General features: G+C 35.8%; 1 protein-coding gene across 3 annotated transcripts in view; it reads left to right on the top strand.

Annotated features, from left to right (window-relative positions):
* Window positions 1-26,237, top strand: part of IMMP2L (inner mitochondrial membrane peptidase subunit 2) — a 473,407-nt gene that overhangs the window by 303,683 nt on the left and 143,487 nt on the right. For all 3 annotated transcript variants that reach the window (XM_014964182.1, XM_014964183.1, XM_014964184.1), the window contains exon 4: window positions 6,175-6,240. In XM_014964182.1, the coding sequence (XP_014819668.1) occupies window positions 6,175-6,240 (66 nt within the window). The remainder of the gene's footprint in view (window positions 1-6,174; window positions 6,241-26,237) is intronic.

The raw sequence follows: 26,237 nt of genomic DNA, 5'->3' as shown, positions 1-26,237 counted from the left end.
TGGAGAACAGAAATGAATCAACAGTCTTCCTTCACTTATCTTGCTGGGATATTAAGATATAGCTATAAAGTACTCTCTCTGTAGAAAATCCTGTAGAACCTTCAGTTTCAAGCACTTACGCATGATTTGCTGTGGGCACTCTTGAGAAGAATATAGTTACACAACTCGAAGGAAAGAAGGGTCAAGTAACATATAAAAGAAGCAGAAATAGTATGAACATGTCATGATTGATCTAATATTAGATAGCTTATGGAGCAGTTATTTAAAATTGTGCTAAGCAATATCCATGAGGGTAAATAAAAAATTGAAATGATGGAAAGGGAAAAGCCTTCAGAGAATTGTCACCATTTTATCTGATAATCACTTGCTAAACAGTGGATTTTCTTGCTGGCTGTATTGTTCCTTCTGTCTTTCCTGGCAAACTTGTTTTGTAGTATTGCAATCCCATACTGTTCGATACAGGGTTGAACACAGAAGAATGGATGCTTGTATAGGTTTATGCGTGTGTGTATATAAATATGTGTGTGTGTGTATATGTATGTTTTTTGTAAGAGCATATAATTAAAAATATCAACAGAAATAAATGTTTCATTTTTGTTGGAGAAGAGATATTGAGATGATAACTAGGAAAGGGTTTTAGTGCTTTCCTGGAATGGAACAAAGCATCACTTCTTAATAGAAATCCAACTGTTATTCTCTCCCTCCTCAAGAAACTAAGTCTTCTTACAAACTTGTCAATTATTTTAGACTGTGGTTTTGGGAATGCATCAGTGATAAAACCCAGCAGAAGCTATCTCACCAGTGTTCATCCTCTCAATACTTTTTTTCTATGACAACATGCAGTGTGTCTTCAGCTCTGAAAAGCATTATTTGGGTTTTTTTGTAACAAGGAAATTGAACTCTTTACAGCTCTTCTGCTAATGCGTATCTTTTAACTTTAGAGCTAAACATGTGTGTAGGGAGAGGAGAGTTCCTATGTAGTCTGCATTTTTTTTTTCTGTAGTATCAGTTGGATAAAGTGACACCTGCCCCAGAATACGGCGTAGAATGGAGGTTAGAATTTCACTGAATTTCACTGAATTTCTAGAGTTGGAAGGGACCATAGAGATCATCTAGTCCAACTCCCCTGCTGAAGCAGGATTGCCTAGAGCTAGAGCATGTTACTCAGGACTGCATCCAGGCGGGTCTTGAAAATCTCCAAGGAAGGGGACTCCACAACCTCCCTGGGCAGCCTGTTCCAGGGTTCCGTCACCCTCACCGTGAAGAAGTTTCTCCTCATATTTGAGTGGAACCTCTTATGTTCCAACTTGTGCCCGTTGCCCCTCGTCCTCTTAGTGGGAACCACTGAAAAGAGTCTGGCTCCCTCCTCCTTCAACCCTCCCTTGAGATACTTGTAGGCATTGATAAGGTCTCCCCTCAGCCTTCTCTTCTCCAGACTAAAGAGTCCCAGCTCTCTCAGTCTCTCCTCATAAGGGAGATGCTCCAATCCTTGAATCATCTTTGTTGCCCTTCGCTGGACTCTTTCTAGTAGTTCCCTGTCCCTCTTGAACTGGGGAGCCCAGAACTGGACACAGTACTCCAGTTGTGGCCTCACCAGTGCAGAGTAGAGGGGGAGAATGACTTCCCTTGACCTGCTGGCTACACTCTTCCCTATACAACCCAAGATACCATTGGCCTTCCTGGCCGCAAGAGCACACTGTTTACTCATTGTCATTTTACTGTCCACCAGGACCCCTAGATCTTTCTCTTCAGTAGTTGCCTCTAGCGGGTCCACCCCTAACCTATACTGGTACCTGACATTTTTCTTCCCCAGGTGCAGGACCCTACACTTTTCCCTGTTGAACCTCATGAGGTTCTTCTTTGCCCAGCCCTCCAGCCTGTCCAAGTCTCGCTGGATGGCAGCACAGCCCTCCGGGGTGTCAGCCACTCCTCCCAGTTTGGTATCATCAGCAAACTTGCTGAGGATACACTCTGTCCCCTCGTCCAGGTCACTGATGAATATATTAAACAGCACGGGTCCAAGTATTGACCCCTGGGGGACTCCACTGGTTACAGGCTTCCAACTTGAACCTGCTCCATTAATCATTAGAATATTGTATCTTGAAGTACTTGCCTCACTGGGGTGATCTACCTTCACTTCTACTTAACCCAACTCTTTCAATTCCTTTTTAAACAAGTAACGAAATATAAGCGTCTTTAATCTAAAGTTAAGGATGTCCTGATGATACAGGAACTTGTTTTTCTTCTTTTACTGTGGTGGAGTCGCTCGTTGTTTTTTAATGAAAGCTGGGTATGAGTGACGACTAGAGAGCTGAAAGTCAATACAGAATAAGACAAACATACAGGTTTAAGAGAAGGAACTAGGATTATTATCAGCAGCTGCTAATTGTGGCAGGTTGCTTACATTGAGTTGCTAAGGCTGCATCTGGAAAACCACAAACACAACCGCAACTATCTAATTTCCCCATGGTAAGTTTGTCTTAAAACTCTGACTCTGGATTTTGATGTCATGATTCATGTCTTTGTGCATGAGGCTGGGATTTCTGCATTGCACTGTGCATAAGCTTAAAGTTTGGACAAATTAGAAATTGTTGCTAAGGCAGAGTGAAATGTCCCATTATCAGAAGGTATTTCAGAGAAACATGTTCTCTTGTTCTATTATTTGCAGTGGGCCAGCAGTTTTGACAGATAAAATAAAAAATATTTATCCGTCTTGGATGCTACACAGGCCACTGCTTTCTTTTGGTATTATGCAGTGGTCATTCTCCTGAGGTGCTTGAACAAGGAATAGTGCTGCTTAAAAAGAGATTGGTAACAGTAAGTTATCCTCAAAATTGATGACTTGAGGACACACTGCTAGACTTGCCTGTTTTCCATTTTACTTCATGGAAAAAGGAAAAGTGACTATGAGTGGAGTAGAATTCAATCTCCAGAGATGTTTTTCCTAGTGCATTCCTGATGTGCTGCTTGCTGCTGCTTGTGCGTTAGTATTTGTAACGTGCTTGAGATTTTCATAGTCATTCTGACTGTTTCTACTCGCACTGATGTCTCTAATTCATGCATAGTGAAAAATGATTTAGATGAGGAAATACTGTTACCAAGGAAAATGTAATCTTAACTTTTTGAAAGGCTGATTCAGATCATCAAGGAATGGTGACTGCTCTGTGAAACATCAGATGTGGGTCTGGCTAGTAAATGTATGGATGTTTTTTATTAATTCATTTTAATGATCTTTATATTTTCTGAATTAGATCTTTGGGAAACAAAATATATTCATTGTGTGTAATAAATCTAATCTTTTCCCCCACAATATCACTTAAAAGTGCCTGAATATGACCTTTCATATAAGTAGAATGAAAAAACACAGTGTAATTTAGGACAGGTGCAAGCAATTAACACTTTCTTTTGTTTTTCTATTTCATTCTGTTTTGAAGAAATCCCATTTTCAAAGATTATTGTTTTTTACCTCACTGATATCAGTGAGAAAGAGCTACTAAACGATTAGTGGTTGCAATGTTTTGGCATTTTTTTCTCCTTCACAGAATCACAGAATTATCTAAAATTATCTTCATTGTTTAATTTGTTCTATACCTCCTGTGAAGCTTCAAAGACAGAAATTACCTATATCTGTGTGGTTTTGTGATTTCCATAATCAGTGAAATCTCTGTATTACAATAAAAACCTTTCAGAAAGGTATCAAAATCCATCACTCCAGAACTAGTCTCTTACCTCATGTTCAATCATTGTGGCTCTTGAATTCTGATCTCATCTTGAAAATCCTTATTTTAAAAGTGCCCATGTTATTGGCCAGTTTGAGTCTGCTGTTCCCTCTCTTACCTGTCCTTTGCTACTTTCATGAACTGTAATCAGAACTTTAGTATAAAGTTTATTTTTAAACTATTCTGGCTTCAAATATTAAAAATATTTCTAATTTATAATAACTATCTATAAGGAATTCCTTGATATCTTTCTGATAAATTATGTGTTTTGGTTAAATATACCATTAATGGCAGAAAAGTAACCACTCTTAGAGCAAATACTATACTGCAGATTTAGAGCAATGTTTATTCAAGGTCATAACAATTTTTTGCACAAGAAATGCAAATTAAGGAAAAGCTCAGTAATTACATTGCAAGATATACACCCTAATCAAGTGAAAATGCCTACATGGGGAATTTCAAAGAACCTTTGAAAGTAAGGTGTTAAACCAGAACACAATTTTGAAAGTACACTTAAAATTTGTTGTCATTAAGGTCTTTGAGAAATGCACAGTTTATCACACACATTACATATTATTGTTTCCATTACTTAAATTTTACATGAAAATGTTGCAGTCTGAACCTAAATAAATTAAAAATGAAATAAATTAATGGTAAAGTAATTTTTGCAAATATTTTTATTTATAAAGGTTTGTAGCAATAAAGGTGTGTTGGTTTTTTTTAGACTTTGCTCTGACTGGGAAAGAGAGGTGGTCAGTGCTCAAATGAGTGTTCATTGAAGCCTGCTAGGGAGTAGCACCAGAAAGTGCTGTGGATAATCCAGATATTTGAATCATATGAGCATCTAAAACTCGATTAATTCCTTCCAAGATTGGCATGTAAAATATTATAAAAATGTGCATTCTCAGCCTAATAAGGAGCATGAAAAACAAGACTGAACTTGAATATGCAACTCTTCGGGTAAAATTAATGCTAAAAAAATATTACTGTAAATGATACGATTTGAAAATTCCAGTGATGACTAGGGAATCAAAGTGTGGTTCTTATTCGTGTTCACTGCTCCACACTGCTTTTTGAAAACATGATTTTCAGGCTTGATAAACTGTAAAGTGAATTTATTTGATATTTCGAAGTTCAAAATTATGCTTGATTTTTTTTCATTACTTTGAAATATAAATATATTTAAAATATATTTACATACACAAAAAACTCCAAATGACTTTTAAAATGTTTGGAATACTTTTTTGGCTTCTTTTTTTTAAAAAATGAATGAGAATGTAACTATTTTTCTTTTTAACTTTTGGAAATGGTAGTGAACTGCAAATGCAGTTCATGCAGCAGCGTGAAGTTTTTCATCCAGGCTCATCTCAGCTTTGTTTTTTAAGGAAATGGAATCTTAATGTGCTACCAGTTGATCAGAGATTAGCTCAAAAGTACTGCTTTGTTGTGAGGATGGCATGGACAATGTTTTTAGATATGAAAACTGTAATATAAAGCTTTTGTGATTGCATGTTTAGCAGTCTGTACTGGAGTCTAATATACAGGACTCCAGCATCAACAGAAAATCAAACCCATTTGTTCTTTCACTGACTTTCCTATGTAAAAGCAGCAAATAAAAAGACTCTTTTTAACTAACATGAAAACATGCTGCTGGGTTTGCATAGTTAAATAAAAGTGAAGAATGAAAAAAAAAGAGGTAAAGTAGAAAAGAGAGAAATTTTATGGTGCATATATGTCTACATTAACCAGTTGAAACTGTGGAAGAATAACATTGCTAATAATGCTCTCTATCAATATGCATCCAGGAAGTTGGAGTATTCCGGCTAGGCACGCGAGTTCAGCTTTGCTTTCTCATAATTCTATGTAATGCATGATCAGAATCCACTCAGTTAAATACACTTAAAGGAAAATGAAGTGCATTAAGAAGCTTTGGATAAAGTCAAAACTTTCAGAAAATTTTACAACTTTGTAAAAACTTCCACAATTCCCTAGGCAAGGTTTACCTAAATAAGTGATAGTTATTAATATAAAGTAGGGAGATTTTTTTCCCAAAGTGACTGAATGACTCGAATGTTTAAACACAACATAAGGCTAAAGCTTGATGGGGAATTCAGGTTTTGAAACATTAAACTATGTGCAAAGGTACCGTCTTCATTGGTAGTGAGACATTCTACTTTGAATGTTGTGGAGTGTATTTTTCTTGATAAAAGATACGTTGATTATTATGGTGTTTGTAAGCAGGTCATTTTCAACAACTGCTTTTCAATGATGGTTTGCAATGAGAGTGATTACAGTAGCTTCACGTCAGGGTGGAACATCATGATTGATGCTATATCAAGAAGAACATGGAATCTCCTAATGACTTTAATAGTGTCTATTTCTTTGTGGAATTTCTTTTCATTTTCTTAAAACAACGGGAACATTACTGACTGTATAACCTTATCCCCTGTCTTAGGTCTCCTAGAAACCCTGAACAGAAGATCATTAAACGAGTGATTGCTCTTGAAGGAGACATTATCAAGTAAGTATTTTAAGCCTTAGTCTCTGAGTCTTTATAGGAATAGTGCAGCTTTTCAGTGGATTTTAAATCAGTATCCTAGACAACGAGAACTTTCTAGTATTTTCTTTCTATCTATTCTTAACAGGGATGTCAGCATTGTACCTTTCTCCTTTTTAATAAGAGGAGAAATGCTACACAGAACTGCTCACTCTCTCATGAAAGGTACATGGGTGCAAATAAGGCTTGTTTCTTAGAAAATCTCTTTCACATATCAAAGCAGGTAATTATACAGCATTTTTTAAATAAGATTGTAGGGCTGTGATTCTTCAGAGTCCAGCTGCTGTTTCATCCTGTGGCTGGCAAATAAAAGTTGGTTTTTTTTAGGGATTGGATTTTTCATTTGTTTCCAATTTGGGGGATTTTAAAATCTGATTATTTTATTGTATTGTATAGATAAATAACACTCATAGATGACTGCCTTCACTGAAGTGTATAGGAATCTGAAGGGAATATGGTGGAACTGATTTGGAGTAAATTATTCCATCAGAAAAAAAATTGTAGCAAGAATAGTCTCTAGAGTGCTTCAGGACTGGGTTTACTCTGACAGATAGATCTTTCTACTGGGGCTGGTTGGAAATAAATTACTAGTAGATGTAAATCAAAAGCTTTTGTGGGAACAGTATTATTTTGATGAAAATGCTTGTTTGAAAGGGTTTCTTTTTCCCAGCTATACAAGGGAATTGGCATAGAGCTGGGAGGGTAAAACCCTAGTTTCCCCACACAAAGATATGAATGACCCTAAGAGCTCTCAGACAATATGGCAGACTAAGACTCAATTCATTTAGATAATGATTCTTGCTCTGGTGTAGTGAATACTTAAGAAGTACTCGGCAGCTGCAATTCAAATCAAGGTTTTGAGTGTGGTCCTAATGAATCCTGGTTAATAACAGCACTGGTAGATTTTTGGGCGCTATGGAATGTTTTTGTCTTTTTTTTTTTTTTCCTCTTAAAGTTGATATAATTTCTGTTTTATTGAAAAATTGCAAATTATCTCAGTTTGAGAAGTGAAAATAAATTCTTAAATTTCTATTGAAGCAAAATGATGATCTCTAGAGGTCCCTTCTAACTCTGACAATTCCGTGAAAATATCTGAAATAACAGACACTAAGAAGATAAATTGATGTCCAAAAACAATGGTCATCTATATCAGCTAGCTATTACTTTAGAGAACTAAAAACATAGGAGTAATGTGTGCTACTGAGTGCTACCTTTTACAGATCTATATTCTTAAGAAGGTACTTATGCCTTGTGTAGTTGATATTAGTGCTGTAATTTGTATAAGTGATAAGACTGATATTAATGATTCGGTATTCCTTATTCATTTCTGTAGCAATGTCAAAAAGAGACAGCAATATAAGGCAACTTCAAGGGTTATTTTTCATTGTTCTGTGTTATTAACATATTTGCCTGAATTTTTGAAACTGAGTGTAGTTTTTGATAATACAAAAGACATTTAATAACCTAAATTCCAGCTGTAGGAAATCAATTATGCTGTACATTCAAACGCATTAAGACTCTGAACTTTTCATTAGCTTCTGTGGGTGTTCTTGGGCAAATGGACAAAGGTGTGGGGCGTAATAGCTATGAGAGTGTGTGCAGAATATTGACGAGTCTGTAGGTTAGCAAATTACTCATGGGTACAGAAGACCACACAATGATCCTCATTTGTCTTTAGTAAAATAGGTTAGATTAATTTATTGATAGAAATATTAATCTCAGTAATTCAGATATGCATTTTTTTTCTGTTTGCATGCATGAAAATTGTCCCAGAGCCTTTTGGTTTAACTGTAGGAACTAGTTTTTAACTAAAGAATAAATTATCGGACTATTATAACTTGTTAAGTTTTTATTATGTATTACTGTCCCTTAATTGTGTATGTGAAGGAAATGTAAGTAATACCTGCCACTTTTAATAGCACTAGGGTAAAGCAAAAGCTTAGATAATAAGATAAAACATCAAAGCTGGCAAGAGTTTTCTAAAATATGTTTGTTTGGGTTTTGTTTTGTAATGGCACTGCAAGCAGGTATTTAACTAGGATATTTGTGACTAAAACAGGCAACTGGTAACGGAGGGCATGTATAGAAAACATAAATAGAAGATTTCGACTCCTATTTAGTGTCTGAAAACAGTCTTTATTACAAACCAAACAGAAATGGTTTTGATATCTTGATATTTTATCTGTATATATTTCCATATGTTAAATTATTCCTGATCAGCATACAATGATGCTCTGAATTAAATTGAAAGTAACGTGGATCATGTACAAAAATGTATCTGAAAGCATGGAACTCTTCCCTATTGTTCTGACTCTTTTTTCAGAATGGGTGAAACGTGATCCAAAACTAATATGTACTGATCTTAGAGGAATATTTGAACATCCGCATTCCTAATATCAAGTCTTTGGAATATATATGCCTCTATGCTAAAACCCCCACTTCTTCAAGCCTTTTGCTGCTTCATTGATCAATTGGAATTTCTTCTTGCTAAGAAAACATCCAGTCTCACTGCAGAGCAGTTATTTCAGTTCCAGGGTACAGAAACAGGGGACTCATCAGTTGGATACGGTGGGGTTCTAGCACTTCTGGGGCTGTTTGTGGGTACAGTACTTTTGCAGAGAAATAGTGGTTCCACAGAGAGTTGTGTTGTCTTGGACATTTTATCTGGAAGGTCAGTGCAATGTACAAAATCCATCTGTTGCTCTGTAAATTTTGCTTGATGTCATGTGACAATTAATTAGTACATGTTTTCAATGATGAGTCTTCCAGTTTCCATTGTGAAGAAAGATTTGCAAATAATTGTGAGGTGGAAGGTATTTTCATTTAGTGCTCCATGAGATAAATGATAGAAAATATGATCTGTGAATCTGTAGTTATGCTTTCATAGATGAATGAATTACCTTTAGTCAATCTATTTGGTGCATGATTAGGGATAATTTTTCACAAGAATGCTGTGTTTTCTCATGTTATCAATTAAAATAAGTTACTTAACATTTTACTGTTAGTTAATTGCTGAGAGTCATGAAAGATTAAATAGGGGGAGCCATTAGTACCATGGGAAAGGTTCCTTATATTTTGACTTGAGTTCAGATGTTACGGCTCCACAGCAGAAAAATCCCGGTTTTCAGTTCTTCATTTCTAAAAGCATTAAATAAGATACAATTGTGACATTTTGAAAATAATAATGACTGACTTCTAGTTTTTTAAAAGGAATCTAGGTGAGAGATCTAAAATGGGTCCACGTTGACCTTTTATTTTGTGTCTTTCAGGTAATCAGACATTATGGACTACATAGTACTTCACCTTTTGAAATATGCTTTGAGGGATTGAAAAATGCTTCAAACTCACTGAATAAAAATTCTGGCATTTCAATTTTCTGTTCGTATTTCCAGTCTGTTGGTAGTCCAGGTGAAGTGACTTTGGTAGTGTCTTGTAAATCCTCAGAAAAATGTAGTACATGCCACAAACCTGTAACAGATAATTTAATTTAGATAAGATAGTAGAACTTCCTCCTCAAAAGAATTTAAAAATAGAAAGAAAATTACCTTTTAGCCATTGAGAATGAATCTGTAGGTCAGCTTGTATATGGACAATATTGCGAAGTGTAGCTTCCATAGATCAGGTTTTGTTTTGTCTTCCATGGATTCACAGGAGAATTAACTTTAAGTAGGAAATCATTACAATGGTTCCTGAAGACTGTTTAAATGATAATTCTTCCAAAGAGGGCCTTCTTTTAAAGTCAATATAATCTAATTTGTTAAAAATTAATGTGGTATTGTAAAACACTTTGAATAACTTGAAATTAAACTTATTAAAACTCATTTATCTTAAATGCACTAGTGGAAATTCAAAAATCCTATAGTAATCTATCACAGATGAGATATCGTATGTTTTCAGTAAAACAAATAAATGAAGGTTTATGCAAGGTAAACCAAAATTGGGATTAAACTAGTAACATTTGAAATTAAGTCTGACTTGCTGAACTAATTTGCTTTCCTTCTGTCTGTCACAGTTGCATGGGTCTGCAGGAGCTTGGTGTGCCAATTCTATTTCTTTCATATAACTTTTTGCTTCTTAATACTGTACCTGATTTAAGAATGATTTGTGAGTCCCTAGGAAAAGTAACTTTTAAAAGTTTTTTCCAGGGATATTATTAGGCAATTTAGGAGTCAGTGTTCTGAGGATCAAATGGTTCAGCAAAATGGTGTTGCATTTCAGTGTTGCATCTTGCAAAACTGCTCTGAAGATATGAATAAGGAAATACTCATTTCTCAAAGCATGAAGAAGCAGATATAGATCATGATAATATTAGGCTGTAGGTGTAAACCAAGTTTCAGCAGCTTTTCAACTTTTACTACAAGGTCCATCATTAAATTGCGGAAATTATTGCTACAGAATGTTAGAAAGGGGTTTGAAAAAGGAGTGGAGAATTAATGGAAACAAAGCCCATCAGCAGTTGTTAAATGCAGCAATCGCAGTACAATTTCATGTACTCCTCTTGTCAAGCTCATGCAGGTTGTTATATTTAGGGCCACAAAGATGATTAAGGGCCTGGAGCACCTCTCCTACGAGGAGAGGCTGAGGAACTTAGGTCTTTTTAGTCTTGAGAAGAGAGGCTTAAGGGAGACATAATTAATGAATGCAAATACTTAAAGGGAGGGTGTCAGGAGGACACGGCTGGTCTTTTCTTGGTGTTGCCCAGTGACGGGACAAGAGGAAATGGGCACAAACTTCAGTATAAGAAGTTCCACCTAAACATGAGGAGGAACTTCTTTACTGTGAGAGTGGTAGAGCACTGGAACAGGCTGCCCAGAGAGGTGGTGGAATCTCCTTCTCTGGAGACATTCAAAACCCGCCTGGATAAGTTCCTGTGCAACGTGCTGTAGGTAGACTAGCTCTGGCGAGGGGGTTGGACTAGATATCTCCAGAGGTCCCTTCCAAACCCGTATGATTCTACGATTCTATGATTCTATGATTCCTTCCAGCCAAAGATTCCATACAGCCTTAAAATATAAGCAAAATCTGGTAATTCTGTCCACTTCTTGGAGAACCCTTTCAGTTTCAAGCAAACTGTTCACTACTCCATGCAGGTGTTTGGTAGCTTTTTTTTTTTTCTCTCAGAAAGTAGGTGGTATTCTTTCAGTATAAAAAAGACTATCAGCAAGTTTTCTTACTGCTGTTTTTCACTGAACTATCTCAATTTAATCAGATAGTTGTCGTTGCTTTTTTTTTTTTTTTTCCACTGAGGAGCAAGGGTGGTTGTCCAACAAAAAGGTTGTCTTCATGCAGAGACTCTACTACTTGGTAGCAACTTGTGTTAGATTATGCCACAAAATTTCTGCCTGCCTGTAGGAAGCAGAAAATCCTTTAGAAAAACTCAGACTTTGCCAGTGTTGTGGCACAAGAATGTTTCTATAAGTAACAACTTCAGGGCAACCACCTGGTAGGAATTGCATACAGACCTTTGCCATTTAATCATACACAAATAATTTTATATTGAATAGTGCTGTACTAAGAGTCTTGTTTTTTCTCCAGCACCACCCCCTGCAACATACATCCAAAGATGGTAACAGTTCTGAGGTACTGGCGATGTGGTGAAGGTACTGCTTGCAATGACTCAAAGTCAGAATAGAAAAATGAAATATCAGTAAAAGATATCAAAACACTAGCAATCACAATTGGTCATGATACCCAGGTGATGTTTCTGGCGGTATCTTATTCCCTTCTTTCTCAGAATTCGTTGTCTTTGTGTTTGGGTTGTGAGTATAAATCTGTGAGCTTGGGGAAGCCATTAACAAGATTGCTAGTGGGACTGACAAAACTGAGAACTGGTTGTATTCTACGAAGATGCAGCACTGTCCTCAGAGATTACAAATTTTGGAACATCTTTTCTTTTGACTAACTAATTGCAATCTTCATATTCTTCTGTCTTTGTACTTTATGTATCTGAACAATGAAATGGCAGTCAAACTACCCCTTATATGAAAACTCTTCATTTTCCAAAATATCTTTATTTTTTGGCCATGTGCACAGAATGCATATCTCATAGGAATTTTGCAGTATATTTTGCACTACTTTTTGTGGTGGGATTTCACTACTACAGGTGGGATTTTTCTAAGCCAATGAAAGCTTTCGTTAGGCTCTAGCTATACGACTCTGTCATGACTCTTCAGCATTGATCGCATCCTTGCAAGCCTCCTAAATACTGTTTCCATTGATTTTGATTCCATTTCCATGCGCAGAATCCTTGCATGAATGGACTCCATTTCTGTAAATGCAAATGATGGGAATGTGTATTGGTACAATGTCTTTAAGCTATAAAAACAATCTGACAAACCCGGGATGAAGATTTTCTGTATCCATAATGAATTTCTATGGCCCAGAAATGAAGGTCTGAAAAACTGGATTTCTAAAACTTAATTATAAAATATGGAGAAATAGTTTTGCTTTGCATCAGATTTTGGTTGCCTAATATTTGAGGAAGGTGGATGAAGAGACAGAAAGAATAAGAATAGAAAGTTGAATTTCAGGGGAAAAAAAGTACAAAGTTGCTATCTTTTCAGAAAATACAGGGTAAAATAATTTTTCAAACCCCAAAAAACAGAAAAATACAAAAAAATGAAAAGACACAGTTTCCAGACTTCTCACATTGGAGAGCGTGAATGTTTATATTACAGTAGTATTTACTCATTGCTCCATGCAGTAAGGTCCTAATTCCTTTAATATCCATAACATTTTAAAGAAATATCTTTTTAGGAGTACAGATAGCAGTAAGATTGCTGAAAGATCATGTAGTTAATCAATACTATTCCTCTGATATTTCAGTTTGTGTCATTTGTCAAAATTCACTGAAAACAACGGAGTTACAATGTAGACCCAGTATGAACTCTGCGACTCTTAGTATTAAAGGAAAAAAGATAATGTAATATGATTCTCTGAGAGTGTACAGAATTTGCAGTGTTAACTTGTAGAAAAAAAACCAACATATCCTATTACCTCTGAAGTGAGGAGGTTTGATTTAGACAACACTAAGAGACAATAAAAGGGAGACCATCAATAGCAGTAGTTTTTACAGAGTTACTATTTAGACTAAACCCAAAAGTACTAAAAATTGAATATGTAATTGCAATTGCAATATGTACTCAACTACTCTACTAGTGTGCATCTGAACAAGATACAAATGACAGCTGCATCTACAGGAGGGAGAAAGGGGGTGTTTATTATTATTTCTTCTTTTTTTTTTTTCCTGTTTAATTATAGAAGCAGGACTCTAAAATGCAAAAAAAGCAGCATTTCTTTTAAGATGGCATATCTGTGAACACTGTGTATAACGAGTCTCGGTAGTGTTCAAAGACTATTTTAATCTGCCAGAGTAATAAACAGTGGGGAAGTTTTTAAAATGCTCTGTAGGCACCTTGGAGTAACGTTTCTCATGGCTTTCAGTAAATCCTTGTACTTACACAGCCCATGGTTATCATGAAGGATATGCCAGTATATGCAGGAAGTGTCTCTGCAGACACTTATTGCCAGCATTAGCTGTAGCTGTGTGAAGTACCATTCTATCTTGTGCTAATATATATTACAAAATTAAGATAAAAGAGGCAGAGAAGCACTTTATGTCTTTATCATTGAAAACTATAAGGATGGAGAACAGAAATCTGGGAGAGTAGCTGAGAAAAGTACCGGTGAAGTACCATGGCCTGTCTGGACTGTGCTTACACCAGCACCTGACAGTATGTAACTTTTGCAGTGTGAATAGCCGGCAGCGTTATGGTCACCAGTTCACTTTTCCTGACTGGCTTCCATGTGCTGGACACTGAGTAGAGACCAATGTAAGAATGGATAATACTACTAGTAGGGAGGTCTTTATTTCCTAGGAAATTATTTTATAGGATGTTGAGGCCTTTTGAATTTATGAACAGGGCTGTGATACGCACAAATGCTCTTTTAAGAAAAGAAAAATAACATTGTTTCATAGATCTCACATAGACTTCTGTGTTCAGTTTTGGTCAGGGAAGACGTTGATAATCTGGAACGAGTTCAGCAGAGGGCCCTAAGACCTCAGGCTGGTCAGGTGCTGCAGCACTTGCCCTGTCAGGAGAGGCTGGGGAAACGTTGTTCACCCTGGCTTTGAGGTCACCTAACAGCAAGCTCCCAGTACCTATGGGGAGGTTAGCAAGAAGGTGGAACCAGGCATAGTGGTGTAGTTGGTATAACTTGAAACAAGGGAGATTTAGACAAGATAGAAGAAGAGTATTCTCCATAAGGATGGTCAGGCTATGGGGCAGTTGCCGAAGAAGCTGTGGTATCCATCCTTTGACGTGTTCTGACTGGATAAAGCTCTCAACAACCTCACTTGATCATGTAGCTAACCCTGGTTTGAGCAAGAGGTTGGACTAGTTACCCCCCAAGGGCCCTTTGAATCTTGAACTATCCTCTGATTTTATGAATATGCCATTAATTTCAGAGAGTTAGAAAAGGCTTAACTGAAAAGTAAAAGTCCTGAAAAGAAAACTGCCTCTGTTTTACCTCAAACCAGGACAATCTGATACTAAATTTCAAATGCATTATGCCACATTTAGAAGAATCTTATCTTTGTTAGAAGCTTAAACAAATGCAGTGTATTCATCTCATTTAAGAGAGAATGTCTTTTGTAGAAATTTTTCTTTAAAGAAACAAATTTGATTTCTGTTTCACTGGAGGCTGATTTGCTGCCAAGACATCAGATGGTTAGAAAAGACATGCATACAAGTGCAGTCATCTTAATGGGAATCTCAATAGTTTATCTTTATGACTTTTTTGTTTTGATATTGAACAGCAAGTGAATAAAATGCGCTAACGTTAAAAAAAATCCAATAGTTAATAAAATGCTTTCATATATTTTATTTTTCAAGAACTTTTTGCTTTCTAAGCTGTGGATCCAAATGTCACTGGTGGTCTGAAATTTGGCACTGAAATCCATTCTTAGGAATCAAAGGATGTGTTTAATGAAAATGGCCTTTCTCCTGAGCATCTTCTCAATATTTAGGTGGCTGCTTTAGTAGATTCTGGATAGAAGTTGAGCTTCATGTCAACCCTGATGCTCATCTATATGTATTGCATTAAAAGCTCAATATGACAAGAACAAAGATAGGAGTAGGAGGAAGGAAATAGTATTAAACCCATTTTACAGAAGAGGAAGTCAGGATGAAAAATGGGTCACAGGCTTATGCTCATACGGAAATGTATGGGACAGTCATTAACTGAACTCCCTGCGTTCCTCATCTCAGAAAATGAACAGGTTCATGTGTTTGTCAGCAGCAGATTTTATAGATGTACCAGAAGGCAAACAAGGTTCAGAACCTGGCAATTCTGTCCTCTTTCCTCCTGTAAATTGAAAGGACAGTTTTTATTAACTTGAAGGGTATTAGGATCAGGGGTATTGTTATGTTTGCAAATTGAAGGAAAACATGCTGAAACAGAAGAATCTACTCTGAATAATATAAATAAATCTTACTGGTCATTTCATTTTACAGCAGTTAAAGTGTCCTCTCTCTGCCTTACTTTATTATATTTAGGGTGCTGAGCTCAACCTGTGACACAGTGAAACAGTTGTATCCACCTATAATGAATAGAAAACTATTTTGCAAACTAGACTCAGTATGTGGTTGTTTCATTACTTGCATCACTATCCTTGCTTCAGAGTCCCAGATCATCACTATTCTTTCTTTTTATGTTTTTTTTTTCTTCTTTTTATTTCCTTTTCTCTGAATTCCTTTGTCTCCTTTGACTGAAGAATTAAGCAAACTCTCTGTTAATTTCAAATCAAGTAATGGTCAGGTAACTGCAAGTGACTGAGTTGGTGGTTTTTAAAGATGTTGATTTTCTCTACTCTCCTTCCACTCCTTCCATTTCTACACACAGACACACACACACAGACTTGCCTCCCTTCTTCCACCCCCACAGCTGGAGATACTGTTCCCTCATGTGATGCATTTTAGCTGACCACGTGCATAATACTACTGTAGTCTAATGAAGATTAATTTCCATCTGTACTCATATATAGGGAGACAACAGCAGTTGCATCATTTTTGATGCTGCATATGAAGAAAGCATAGCTTGCCTCCAAAGTGTTCTTCCTAAATGCTCATCTTTCCAGTGCTTTCACCTGGGCTCCCTTTTGGAACTGCTGAAGGCAGCTTAAATGAACACCATGTACTTGGCATTGCAATGAGCTGACAGGGACCACATGTCTGCTTACCAACTCCAGCTGAAGCACAGTTAACTTCTTAAAATGCACCGACACTGCCATTTGTGATCATCTGAACATATTCTCTTAGGATGAGAGTCTCAGCTGGTATGAACCATCTTAGCTCTTTTAATGCTAAGGGAAATAGGCCAATTTAGTCTAAATACAAATCTGGTGAAAACACTTTTTTGGATAAGAACATATGTAAAGAATACAAAAAATGTCACCTCTTCAAGGTTTTATAGTTGATTTTGTACCTTTCATATTTTTCCATTGAGTGGAGTAATGGATACAGAATTATACACAGGTTGAACTGATAAAGCTTTATCTCTTTTTTCTTTGTTTGCTTTTTTTTTTTTGAATTTAGAAAAATAGTGTAAAGTTTCCTGGCTTTTTTGCTTATTTTCCTCTTTAGATTTACAGCCTGACAAACTACTTTAGTGCCAGTGTGCATTTTATAGCACTGTTTGTCAGCCATAAGCAATAACTGCCCATGTTTTAATTTGAAAATTTTGAAATTATTGTGTTTGCTATTATGTAAAGCTTGCAAATATACGTTGGCAGAAATATTAATTGTAAATTGCTCATTTAAAAAGATTGCCTGCCTATTTTTGCACTGCAAACTGATCTTGAAATGAGGGCCTGAATAGTTCACAGTAGCAGAACTAATAAGGTTTGGAAATTGATCACCCCGGTGGTTATGAGATTCAAATGAGAATAGGAGGGAAAATGACTATTATCTTTTTTCATTATTATAGAACTGACTATTGTTGACATTCTGCTTCTGTGAAGTAAATTGTGTGATGAAACTGTAGCGTATTTTGGGTATAATGGGTAACAAGTCATTAAGTGGGGTCTCCAGCATCTGTGCATAGGGGAGCCAAAAATATTTTCTGCTTTACTGTGGTCTATTGGCAGTGATTGCACAAATAAGTTCTGCTTGCTGACCATTATGCTACAAGCTTTTTAATATGCAGCCAAAAATATATTATGATAAACCATATGTCATGTATTTCTAGAACTTCAGGTATATCCCAGATAGCATTTCTAATGACTAGGTTTCAATTTTGTATATATAGCAAAAAAAAATTAGTATTTAATCATTTATTATAGCTTGAATGGGAGCAAGTGATAAATGCTGAGCAAGATTGTGATAGGATTTGCTATAACTGAAAACCAAAGCATAGTGCCCTGCTAGTAGAGGTGGGTGTCTAATAAGTGATGTACTTCTAAAAGAGATAGAATAGAATAATGGATGAGGAAATCAATGAACAGATTAGAAATAGGTACGAACCTAAAAAAGAAAGGTGACCTTTAATGGATTTCAGGGGACTGACTTGGTGATTGGCTAAATTAATCACAGTTCCACTGCTAGTGCAACTTTCTGTGCAAAAAACCCCAAATTGCCTACATGCAACATTGTGGAAATAGATGGCATGTATAATTAAAAATAGCAGTGTCATATGTCTGTTCAGGACTATTATGGAGCAGGTCTTGTCATATTTCTGATATTGTATATGTAGGTATGATCATATTTAAAAGAAGGATTTAGATTTCTAGTAATAAAAGTCATTCTACTGTTTCTAAAGCTTACGCAGTAGTTAAAACTTTAATTAAATAGGTTTTCAAGAATGGGGAATAGAGACTCAGTTCATAAACCAGACAGATACGCTTTGTAAATGAAGAAGAAAGCTAATTAAGCCAAGCATAGCAGCATAATATTAATTTTTAAAAACACTTCAAGCATATTTGTAGTAAATCTTTCCACAGCTATTGCATATTTCCTAATGAGTTATTCTACAGCTTAGGTTCAGCGTGTATGCTGCCAACACTCTATAGCCAGGTAAAAAATTGTATCCTTAGGCATTATGCTAATGTTTATTTCAGCACAATTAACTCTTTAAGCCAAATTTATGAAAAGGGCAAACATGACATAAGGTACTGGAATATTTTTCAGTCCTGTAAGTTTTATTCAGCTGATGTTAATTCCTGTTTCTTTGCCAGGAGACAGAGGTTAATATGGAGTGCTTGCCGGTCTCTATCAAGAGCTCTCTCACATGGGATAGAAAAGGGCTAAATTTTGTCGTATGAAAGGCAATTAAGGGAATTAGTGAACTGCTACATTTCCTTCCATATGAAGACAAAATTCACCCACATGTTTTTACATTGTCAGATTTAGGTAGTTGAAAGCACTTTCTGATGTGTGGCTGCGGTGCTTGTTTACACTTCTATGTTTCCTCAAACTATTCAGGTAAAAAATCTTGAACATTTTGAATTATTTGAAAGGTCTGATAAACATGTTAGGATATCGCTTCTTTGGTTGACTTTTCTGTATTTCTCTAATGAAAGCTTTAGTTTCCGGACAGATTACTGAAATATCCCTAATTCTTGTCTTCTGCTGGGAAATTTTGATGATGTTTGAACAGGTTCAGTTAGATCAGCCTTAGCTATGTTCTTTTGGGATCTCTACTACATAGAATCTGAAAATTTGGGTCAATTTTTGAAGTAATACTAAAAGCCTGAGGACTTCTAAACCAAACCATTTCCCTCTGTCAATTCAAGTACTCCTTTTTTCAGAGAATATAAAAGTATAGTTAATATTGAATTTTCCATAATTACTTTCCTTCTGGCTGGGCCATATATGCTTAAACTGTTTCACTGTTATAATTAGTAGCATCCTTAATCTTCTATCCATCATTCATGCTTGAGATTATCCAAACATGGGCAAAAATAGCCGCTGTATCAGGAATGTTGCATACATGTGTACTGATTTTGTTGAAGGCTTGTTAAAATCTGGAGTATTCTCTGTGTTGCTCAAAGGCTGAGCAGGCAGGCTTACCTGTGAGGTCCCTAGCTGATGGTATTCATACTTTTAATTTTAAAAAATAGCTTTCTTTGAAAATAATGATTAAAAAAAAAAAAGAGATAGTGAGGCAAAGAAAGAGGAGGGAAAGCTATAATAATGCCAGCTGGAAAGAGGAGAATGGGGTATCTCCGGGCAAGATTCCTCTTCCCATCATTTTCTCCAGTGTCACAGATATTCCCCTGAACACTTCCCACAGTGACTATACATCCACAGCAGGACCAACTTCGTCTTCCTCCTTCTCTTACATGTTAGTGTTGATGTTGCTGACTGCAGTGCGCTGGTCAAGTGCAGATGTTGCACTCGTTTAACTGCTTATGATGCTCTGTGCATGTGTATTTCTGGATATTGCTCCTGGGAGATTTAAATAATAATTTTCTACTAATGTTATCTACTAAGTTCTGCGTATTCCCGACCATAAAGTTATAAATCAAAAGATATGAAGTGAGAGGTAAAAAAGAGTGGGAGGAGAAAGGGTGATTTAATCATCAGTCATAATCTGTTCCCACTAGAAATCCAACATCAGAGACATATCAAAGTCTTGCAATTTGATGACACAAGGCCATGAGGACAAGAGCATTGGGAGTATAAGGTAAAAGTATTGCCACAGCAGCCTTGGGGTATGTCAGTGAAAGACTACCAAGTCAAAAGCAGACTTTAATGCTAGAAGTGAAAGATTGAAGGCTGTAAAGGGAAAGCCCCTAATGTTACAAACCTTAAAGCACAGGGCAACATCTCTATCCTTCATTTCTCTGTGGATAATGTGAATTTTTATGACGATGACAAAAAAGATAAGGCAGACCATTGCTTAGATTATTTGACACTCATTATTTAATGTGAAGACTTTAAAATTCTGCACGGACAGAACTAGCCTTTTACTGCAGAAATACCTGCATCAAAGGTTAATCAGCTAGTATGGTGCAGTGTAGCGTAACTCATCTTATAAGTCCCCTTCTTTTCTTTTAATTTTTAAGGAATATTTTAGGAAATTATGTTTCTGTTCTCCCGCCGCCTCTTCCTTAATCCCTGTGCTCATGTATCCTCTATACATGTCTGTATCGGTGCTAGTCTCTAAGAGCCTCTGCATAGGTAATTGTGTTCTGTTCCTGTGTATCCTTTGATGTACATAACAGCTTTTGAGGAGTCTTTTAGAAATATTTACAGATCTGTATAGATAGTGATCCCTTCATACACAGGCATGTGGGAATCATTTTGAACATGCCAAATTATGCTAGGCATCTACTTCTCGGTGCACAGTTGTCTTTTACCAGAGTTTAACAAATTTCTGGCATGTTTCATCTTTTAGCTGCTCAATTCTGTTCTGCTGTACTTAACTGTGAGATGCTGACTTGTTACCAGGACAAGGGTAAGAGATTAGAATTTGTTGCTGAAAGATATTTTTTCCTTCTTCTTTTAGTGGCTGCTTCTGTAGGAGATGGAATAAAATGTTTGCTGCTATGAGCACTTTCCATGTTGTGTATTCAGTGCTGAAAGAAAATAATATAATTTGAAATTTTTTAATCCAAGGTCCTCTATAATAAACCACTGGAAGTTGAGTGATGAATATTAAAAGTCTTTCTCTACAACCTTTAATTTCCAAAGGAAAACTGTGAGTTTTACAGGCTTTATGGGTGGGAATCAGTTGCTTAAACATACCTGTCTAGTGGCATTTCAGATGTCCTAGTTATCCTGTCTAGTCTTATAAGCTACAGTTTCAGAAAGGCACAGTTCTCTTGAACATTGTGTTATAGCTGCCTTTGTCATGAGGATGTCTCAATAGACTACCTAAAATAGCACCAGCCACTGATGTGTAGACACACAAGTCACTCGTCATAACATATTAGATGCTTCATGAGAAGCAATTAAAAGTATCATGCTGAAATTTTGGCAAACATCCAGCAACTTTTTGGGATTTAAATCTTTAAGTCATTTACTGTATAGAAGTTGTTCTTTCATTTTCCTATATGTACGTGAAGTTAGCTTCAGGATGGCATACATCTTTGGAGTGTAAGGAATACACCTTTAACAGCAATGATTGAAAACTATTTGTATTTGAATTATTCCTTTCTCCCAAGTATGCTCACTGCTTGATATTTGAAGAATGGTTGATAATAGAAGAGTATCCCTGATGTTAAGGTGTGTGTCCAACTTCCAGTGTAATTGTCTTGTAGACATTATTTAACATATGATCCTGGGAGAGATGCTTTGATCTGGAGGAGAAATTTGTGTAGAGCATTGTCTGTGACAGTCTACAGTAAGGACAGAAAGTGACAAGGCCCTGTTTTTGCTAAATTTATAAGCCCTTCTAAATATTTTATATAGTGTACATGGATTTTCAATTTGGATATAGAATACATATGTATACATACATCTACTCATATAAATGTATTTTTATATATTAGTGATGTACACATGAATGAGAAAAAAAATTTACCAAATCTGTCAAGAATTAAGAGGTATAAGATAGGTGAACAGAACTGAAAAATACACTGAAATGAATCAGGATTCAGCTATTCAAACTTAGATTCTGTGTTGTCACTTTACCGGCAACTGAAGCTTTGAGTCTAAATCTAAATTAAGTGTATAATATATGCTTAAACACACTGACTTTAATTAAAAAAAATTCAAAACACCCATTACTCACTGGAGACAAATTCTGTTTAGATTAAATAGAACCAGACTGGAGGAATAAACTTTGTGTCTCTTAAAAAGAAGGAAAGATTGCTAATCTGGTGTTCAGAAGTACCTGGATCTCTCAGCTGCAACTGGCAGTAAATGCAAATTTGGAAACAAATTAAGCTGAACTACTTAAATTATTTTGCTTTCCCTCATTTTGGGCTTTGTTTGGTAAAGTTATACAGCAAAGATGTTGCCATAAACAGGACATCTCTGAAAACAGGACTTTCATCCCTGTAGATCTGCCGAAAGAATGAAATGTTTCATATATTCAAAAAATGAGAAATTTCCCAGAAATTGCCCCTGAAATTCAGATTAAATTGAACAGTTATTTTAATTTCAGTGTTTACCTCAATTTTAAAGCATTGTAATATAAGTGTGATTTACCACAAAAGTTTTCATTTTTCTAATGCCCAATGTGATGTAATGTACAATTTCTAATGTCAGACATGTAAACACCATCAATTGTGATCACCCTGCAAGGTTCTCTGTAGAGAGATTGTTGGATAGGTCAGCAGTTGAGAGATAATCAGAATCATTAGTCATGTTTATTCCCTGACAGCTTTTCAGATACTGTAATTAAGTTAGGTATAAAGATCTTACTACGGAATGGAGTCTGGTCCCCAACGGAAGATGCAATATAGCGTGAATCTCTAATTCCAAAATAAAACCTGTGATTCAAATTGGAGCTTCACAAAAGAAATTATGTTTACAAAACAGAATGAGGTTCGTTTCACAGATGTATCTTCACTCCATCTCAGCTGTGTTCTGATTATACTCATCTTTGTATATTTAAAATAAAACAGGAACCAGTTTCTAATCAAAGCACCATCAGTTACTTTTAATGTTGTTTTAAAAGTTTCAGGTCTTGACTTTATGAGTTACCAAACCACACGAACATCAGCATAGTATCAGAATCCCATTAGTACCACATTATCGCCTACAGTGAATCAAGGCCCTGGGTGACTTTAAAATCAGCTGATTTCAGACACACAAAATCTGGTTAAGAGCTACATTATCGTGAAGCTCGGTCTGGATGTGCTATAACCCTGACATTCAGACTGTCAAAAGAGAGAAGGGGATCCATCACCAAAAATTAAAGAAACCCAAAGGTATACAGGCATAATTACCAGGAAATGATGGTTACATTGCAATATTTAATGTGCTTAATGCCAATTAGAATTCCTGACAACACTGGCTGATAGAAAATTAGGAAAGCTCTGAAGTCCTCAAATTAATAACCTTGTGGTTTGTAATTTTCTCCAAGCTTTTTTAATAGTAAAAATCACACTGATGGTAGTTTTTTTTTTTTTTAATTTTAAAACTTTCAGTGGATTTCTGATCACCCAATCTGTTTTTTTTTTATAACAAGTACTCTGACCCACAAAGGCAGCCGCCTAGTTTTGTAGACAACAGTTTCTCCCCATTTTGGCAATGAAATAATTAACTCTTCCTTTTACTTATCTGTCCTGGAAAACAAAACACATAAGAAAACTCTTTCAAGCTCTTCAGTACCATTGTCATCAATATCTTCTCTGAAAGGATCTCTGCAAAACTAAAAATCTGTTCATGCACAGGAGATCATAGGAAGACAATGGCCGTAATATAGAATAATAAATAATATAGAATAGAATATTAATATATAATAAATAATATAGAATATAAGTAATATAGAATAAATCAAAACCTGATCTGAAATCATCTACATCAATGGATATCTTTCCATTGTGTTGAGTGAATTGTGGATCAGATTTCTATATTACTGAATGCACTGGAATTCCTGAATGACACTTACTGAATAAGTAGCCAAATGAGAGGTGTCATTGGCCAAGCTTTCACAGGTTATTTGATCAAGATATGTCAGTACAGGTTTGAAAAATCTCACTTTTGGCTTTTAAAAATTATGGCCCAGTTATCTCAGAAATGATGACACACATTATTCTGATATAAGGCTATTCCGAGACACAAAAATTTAAGCAAGTACTACATCCAGTCAGTAAAATCTAAGTGAAAAAACCTGTGCTGATGTTGTCTCAGTCATGTTGCAAACATAGTTTCTTTTCTGTTCCCAGGAACAGTACCTGTAATTTTGTCCTTGTGAAAATGAAAAAGCTCAACAACAGTGACAGTATAAGGGACTGAAAACCTGACACATTTCCACAACTCACTGAAAAAAATAGGTGCAGATGTCATTTTTCTGCTGTTCTTTGGAAGAGGCTCTGGAGATTTGTCACAGTGTGGAGCATCTCCACAACCACTGTATTACATCTTTTGGGCAATGCCTGTAGCAGAAGCAATTGCAAATACAATTTTCTCTAGAGTCTTGACAGCATACTTTGATTTATATAGATATTATGAAACAGTAGTTTCAGGATTTTGATATGTTACTGAATATATGCTTGTATAATATACAGTTAATATAGCTGTAAATAATTCATAACTGGTCTTCTAACACCTACTATTTTCTGTGGTCACTGCTTTAAAAAATTGTTGAGCAGTAATCTTGAAAACCCCGGTAGCAAATCTGCAAATATATCAGTGACTCTTCCCTGTTACAATATTCAAGTTAAGTATTTTTATACATCTTATCTGTTTTATTACAGTGGAACTGCACAAAAATAAATTAAAGCGGAGAGTTCTGGAGTTTCTAGCCTGGGGGAAGTATATGTTAAGTAGTTAATTTATGCTTATTTCACTTCATTTAGAGCTATGGGTTTTTCTCTTGTTTTATACTGCATTGTGCTGGGAGATAAAATGTGTGTTTAAGAGTCTAGTAGTATTATCTGTCTGAGATTGCTCTTCCACCAGCCTCTACTAGCTTCTAGAACTGAATAAATGTCCTTATTAATGTCTAATGTGCTGCAGACTATGACAATAACTATAAGAACATAGTTGACCAAATGTACTGGAGAAGTTTTTAGTTCCATACATCTCTCAACCACCTGTATCCTGTTAAGAACTAGATAATCACTTACTTTTTGTGACTCTGATATATTCCATATATTTGTTGACATAATAAATGTAAATGAGTCCTCCCAGATGTAAGTTCAATAGGGAACTACCAATCTGTATGTGATTTCACGCATTGTTTGTCTAAATGAAAGATCCAGATGCAAGATTTTGCACTGGGAAAATTAAATAGATTTGATACTCAAACTAGAAGACTTCTTGTCAGTAAGCTGATGAAAGTATGGCACTGACATCTGTATAAGACAGGGCTTTTTTTCCTTGCAGGGCATATATGTTATCAGTAATCCTCTTGGAACTGGACATGCTAAATTCAATATAATCCCAATGATTTGGTATTCAAAATGAAACAAAGTATAATAGTATCTGAGAATATAAAAAATAGGAATATAATAACTGTTGCACGGAGTAAGGCAAATCTTTTCTCCAAGGAACCTCCATAAAACAATATCCAGTGAAAGAATCCAACTTCTCTTAAAAAAAATGAATACAAATTTAGAGTAGACCATGTCTTTCCTGTACTGGTACATCAATAGAAGTAGTCTGTCAGAGACAATAAGGTAGTTTGTCATGTGCTTTTTACTTTACATTTGTCATGAAAATTGCAAGGTATAAGATTGGTTAAGAGTTGTTACATAAGTAACAACATAAAGTGAATAGCAAGCAGGAATATGGTAGCTTTACAGAAACTAAATTTAATAACTTAAAAAAACCATGATTTTAGAACATAGTAGATAATTATTCCGTTCAGTAAGAAATGGAGAAGTCTCAGCAAAAACAGCAGGTTGATTGAGTGCCTCTAAAGATGCACACAAACTGGATATATGAGAGAAGGCTGAAGGAACAGGAACATTTAGAAAATACAAGCTTGATAGAGGAGATCTGATAACAATTTTCAGTAGGTAAAAGTTTGCTACATGATTGATATGATTGAATACTCCTTATAGCTTTAGGAGACATACAAGCTTAGAAGAAGTGATTGGATTGACCTAAAAACTCTTCTCTAGGGGGAAACTCATGAGTCCATTAAAATCATCAGACCTCTGGAAACGTGTTTAGAGTAGAGTTAGAAATGAAATTCTGTCTAATCTGCATAGCATGTATGTACCCTAATGCACCCCTTGTCTTTGATTCTGTGTGGTTTGTCCTCTGCCTTCTTTCTAGCCTCTATATACTTGGTTTTTTTTTTCCAAGGTAAGAAGGGGAGGAGAGGATAGGAGGCACTTG

Source organism: Calidris pugnax, unplaced genomic scaffold, assembly GCF_001431845.1.
Source record: "Calidris pugnax isolate Ruff unplaced genomic scaffold, ASM143184v1 scaffold44, whole genome shotgun sequence".
NCBI classification, from domain to species: domain Eukaryota; kingdom Metazoa; phylum Chordata; class Aves; order Charadriiformes; family Scolopacidae; genus Calidris; species Calidris pugnax.
The sequence above is the reverse complement of the archived record's forward strand: the minus strand, read 5'-3'. Positions and strand labels throughout refer to the sequence as shown.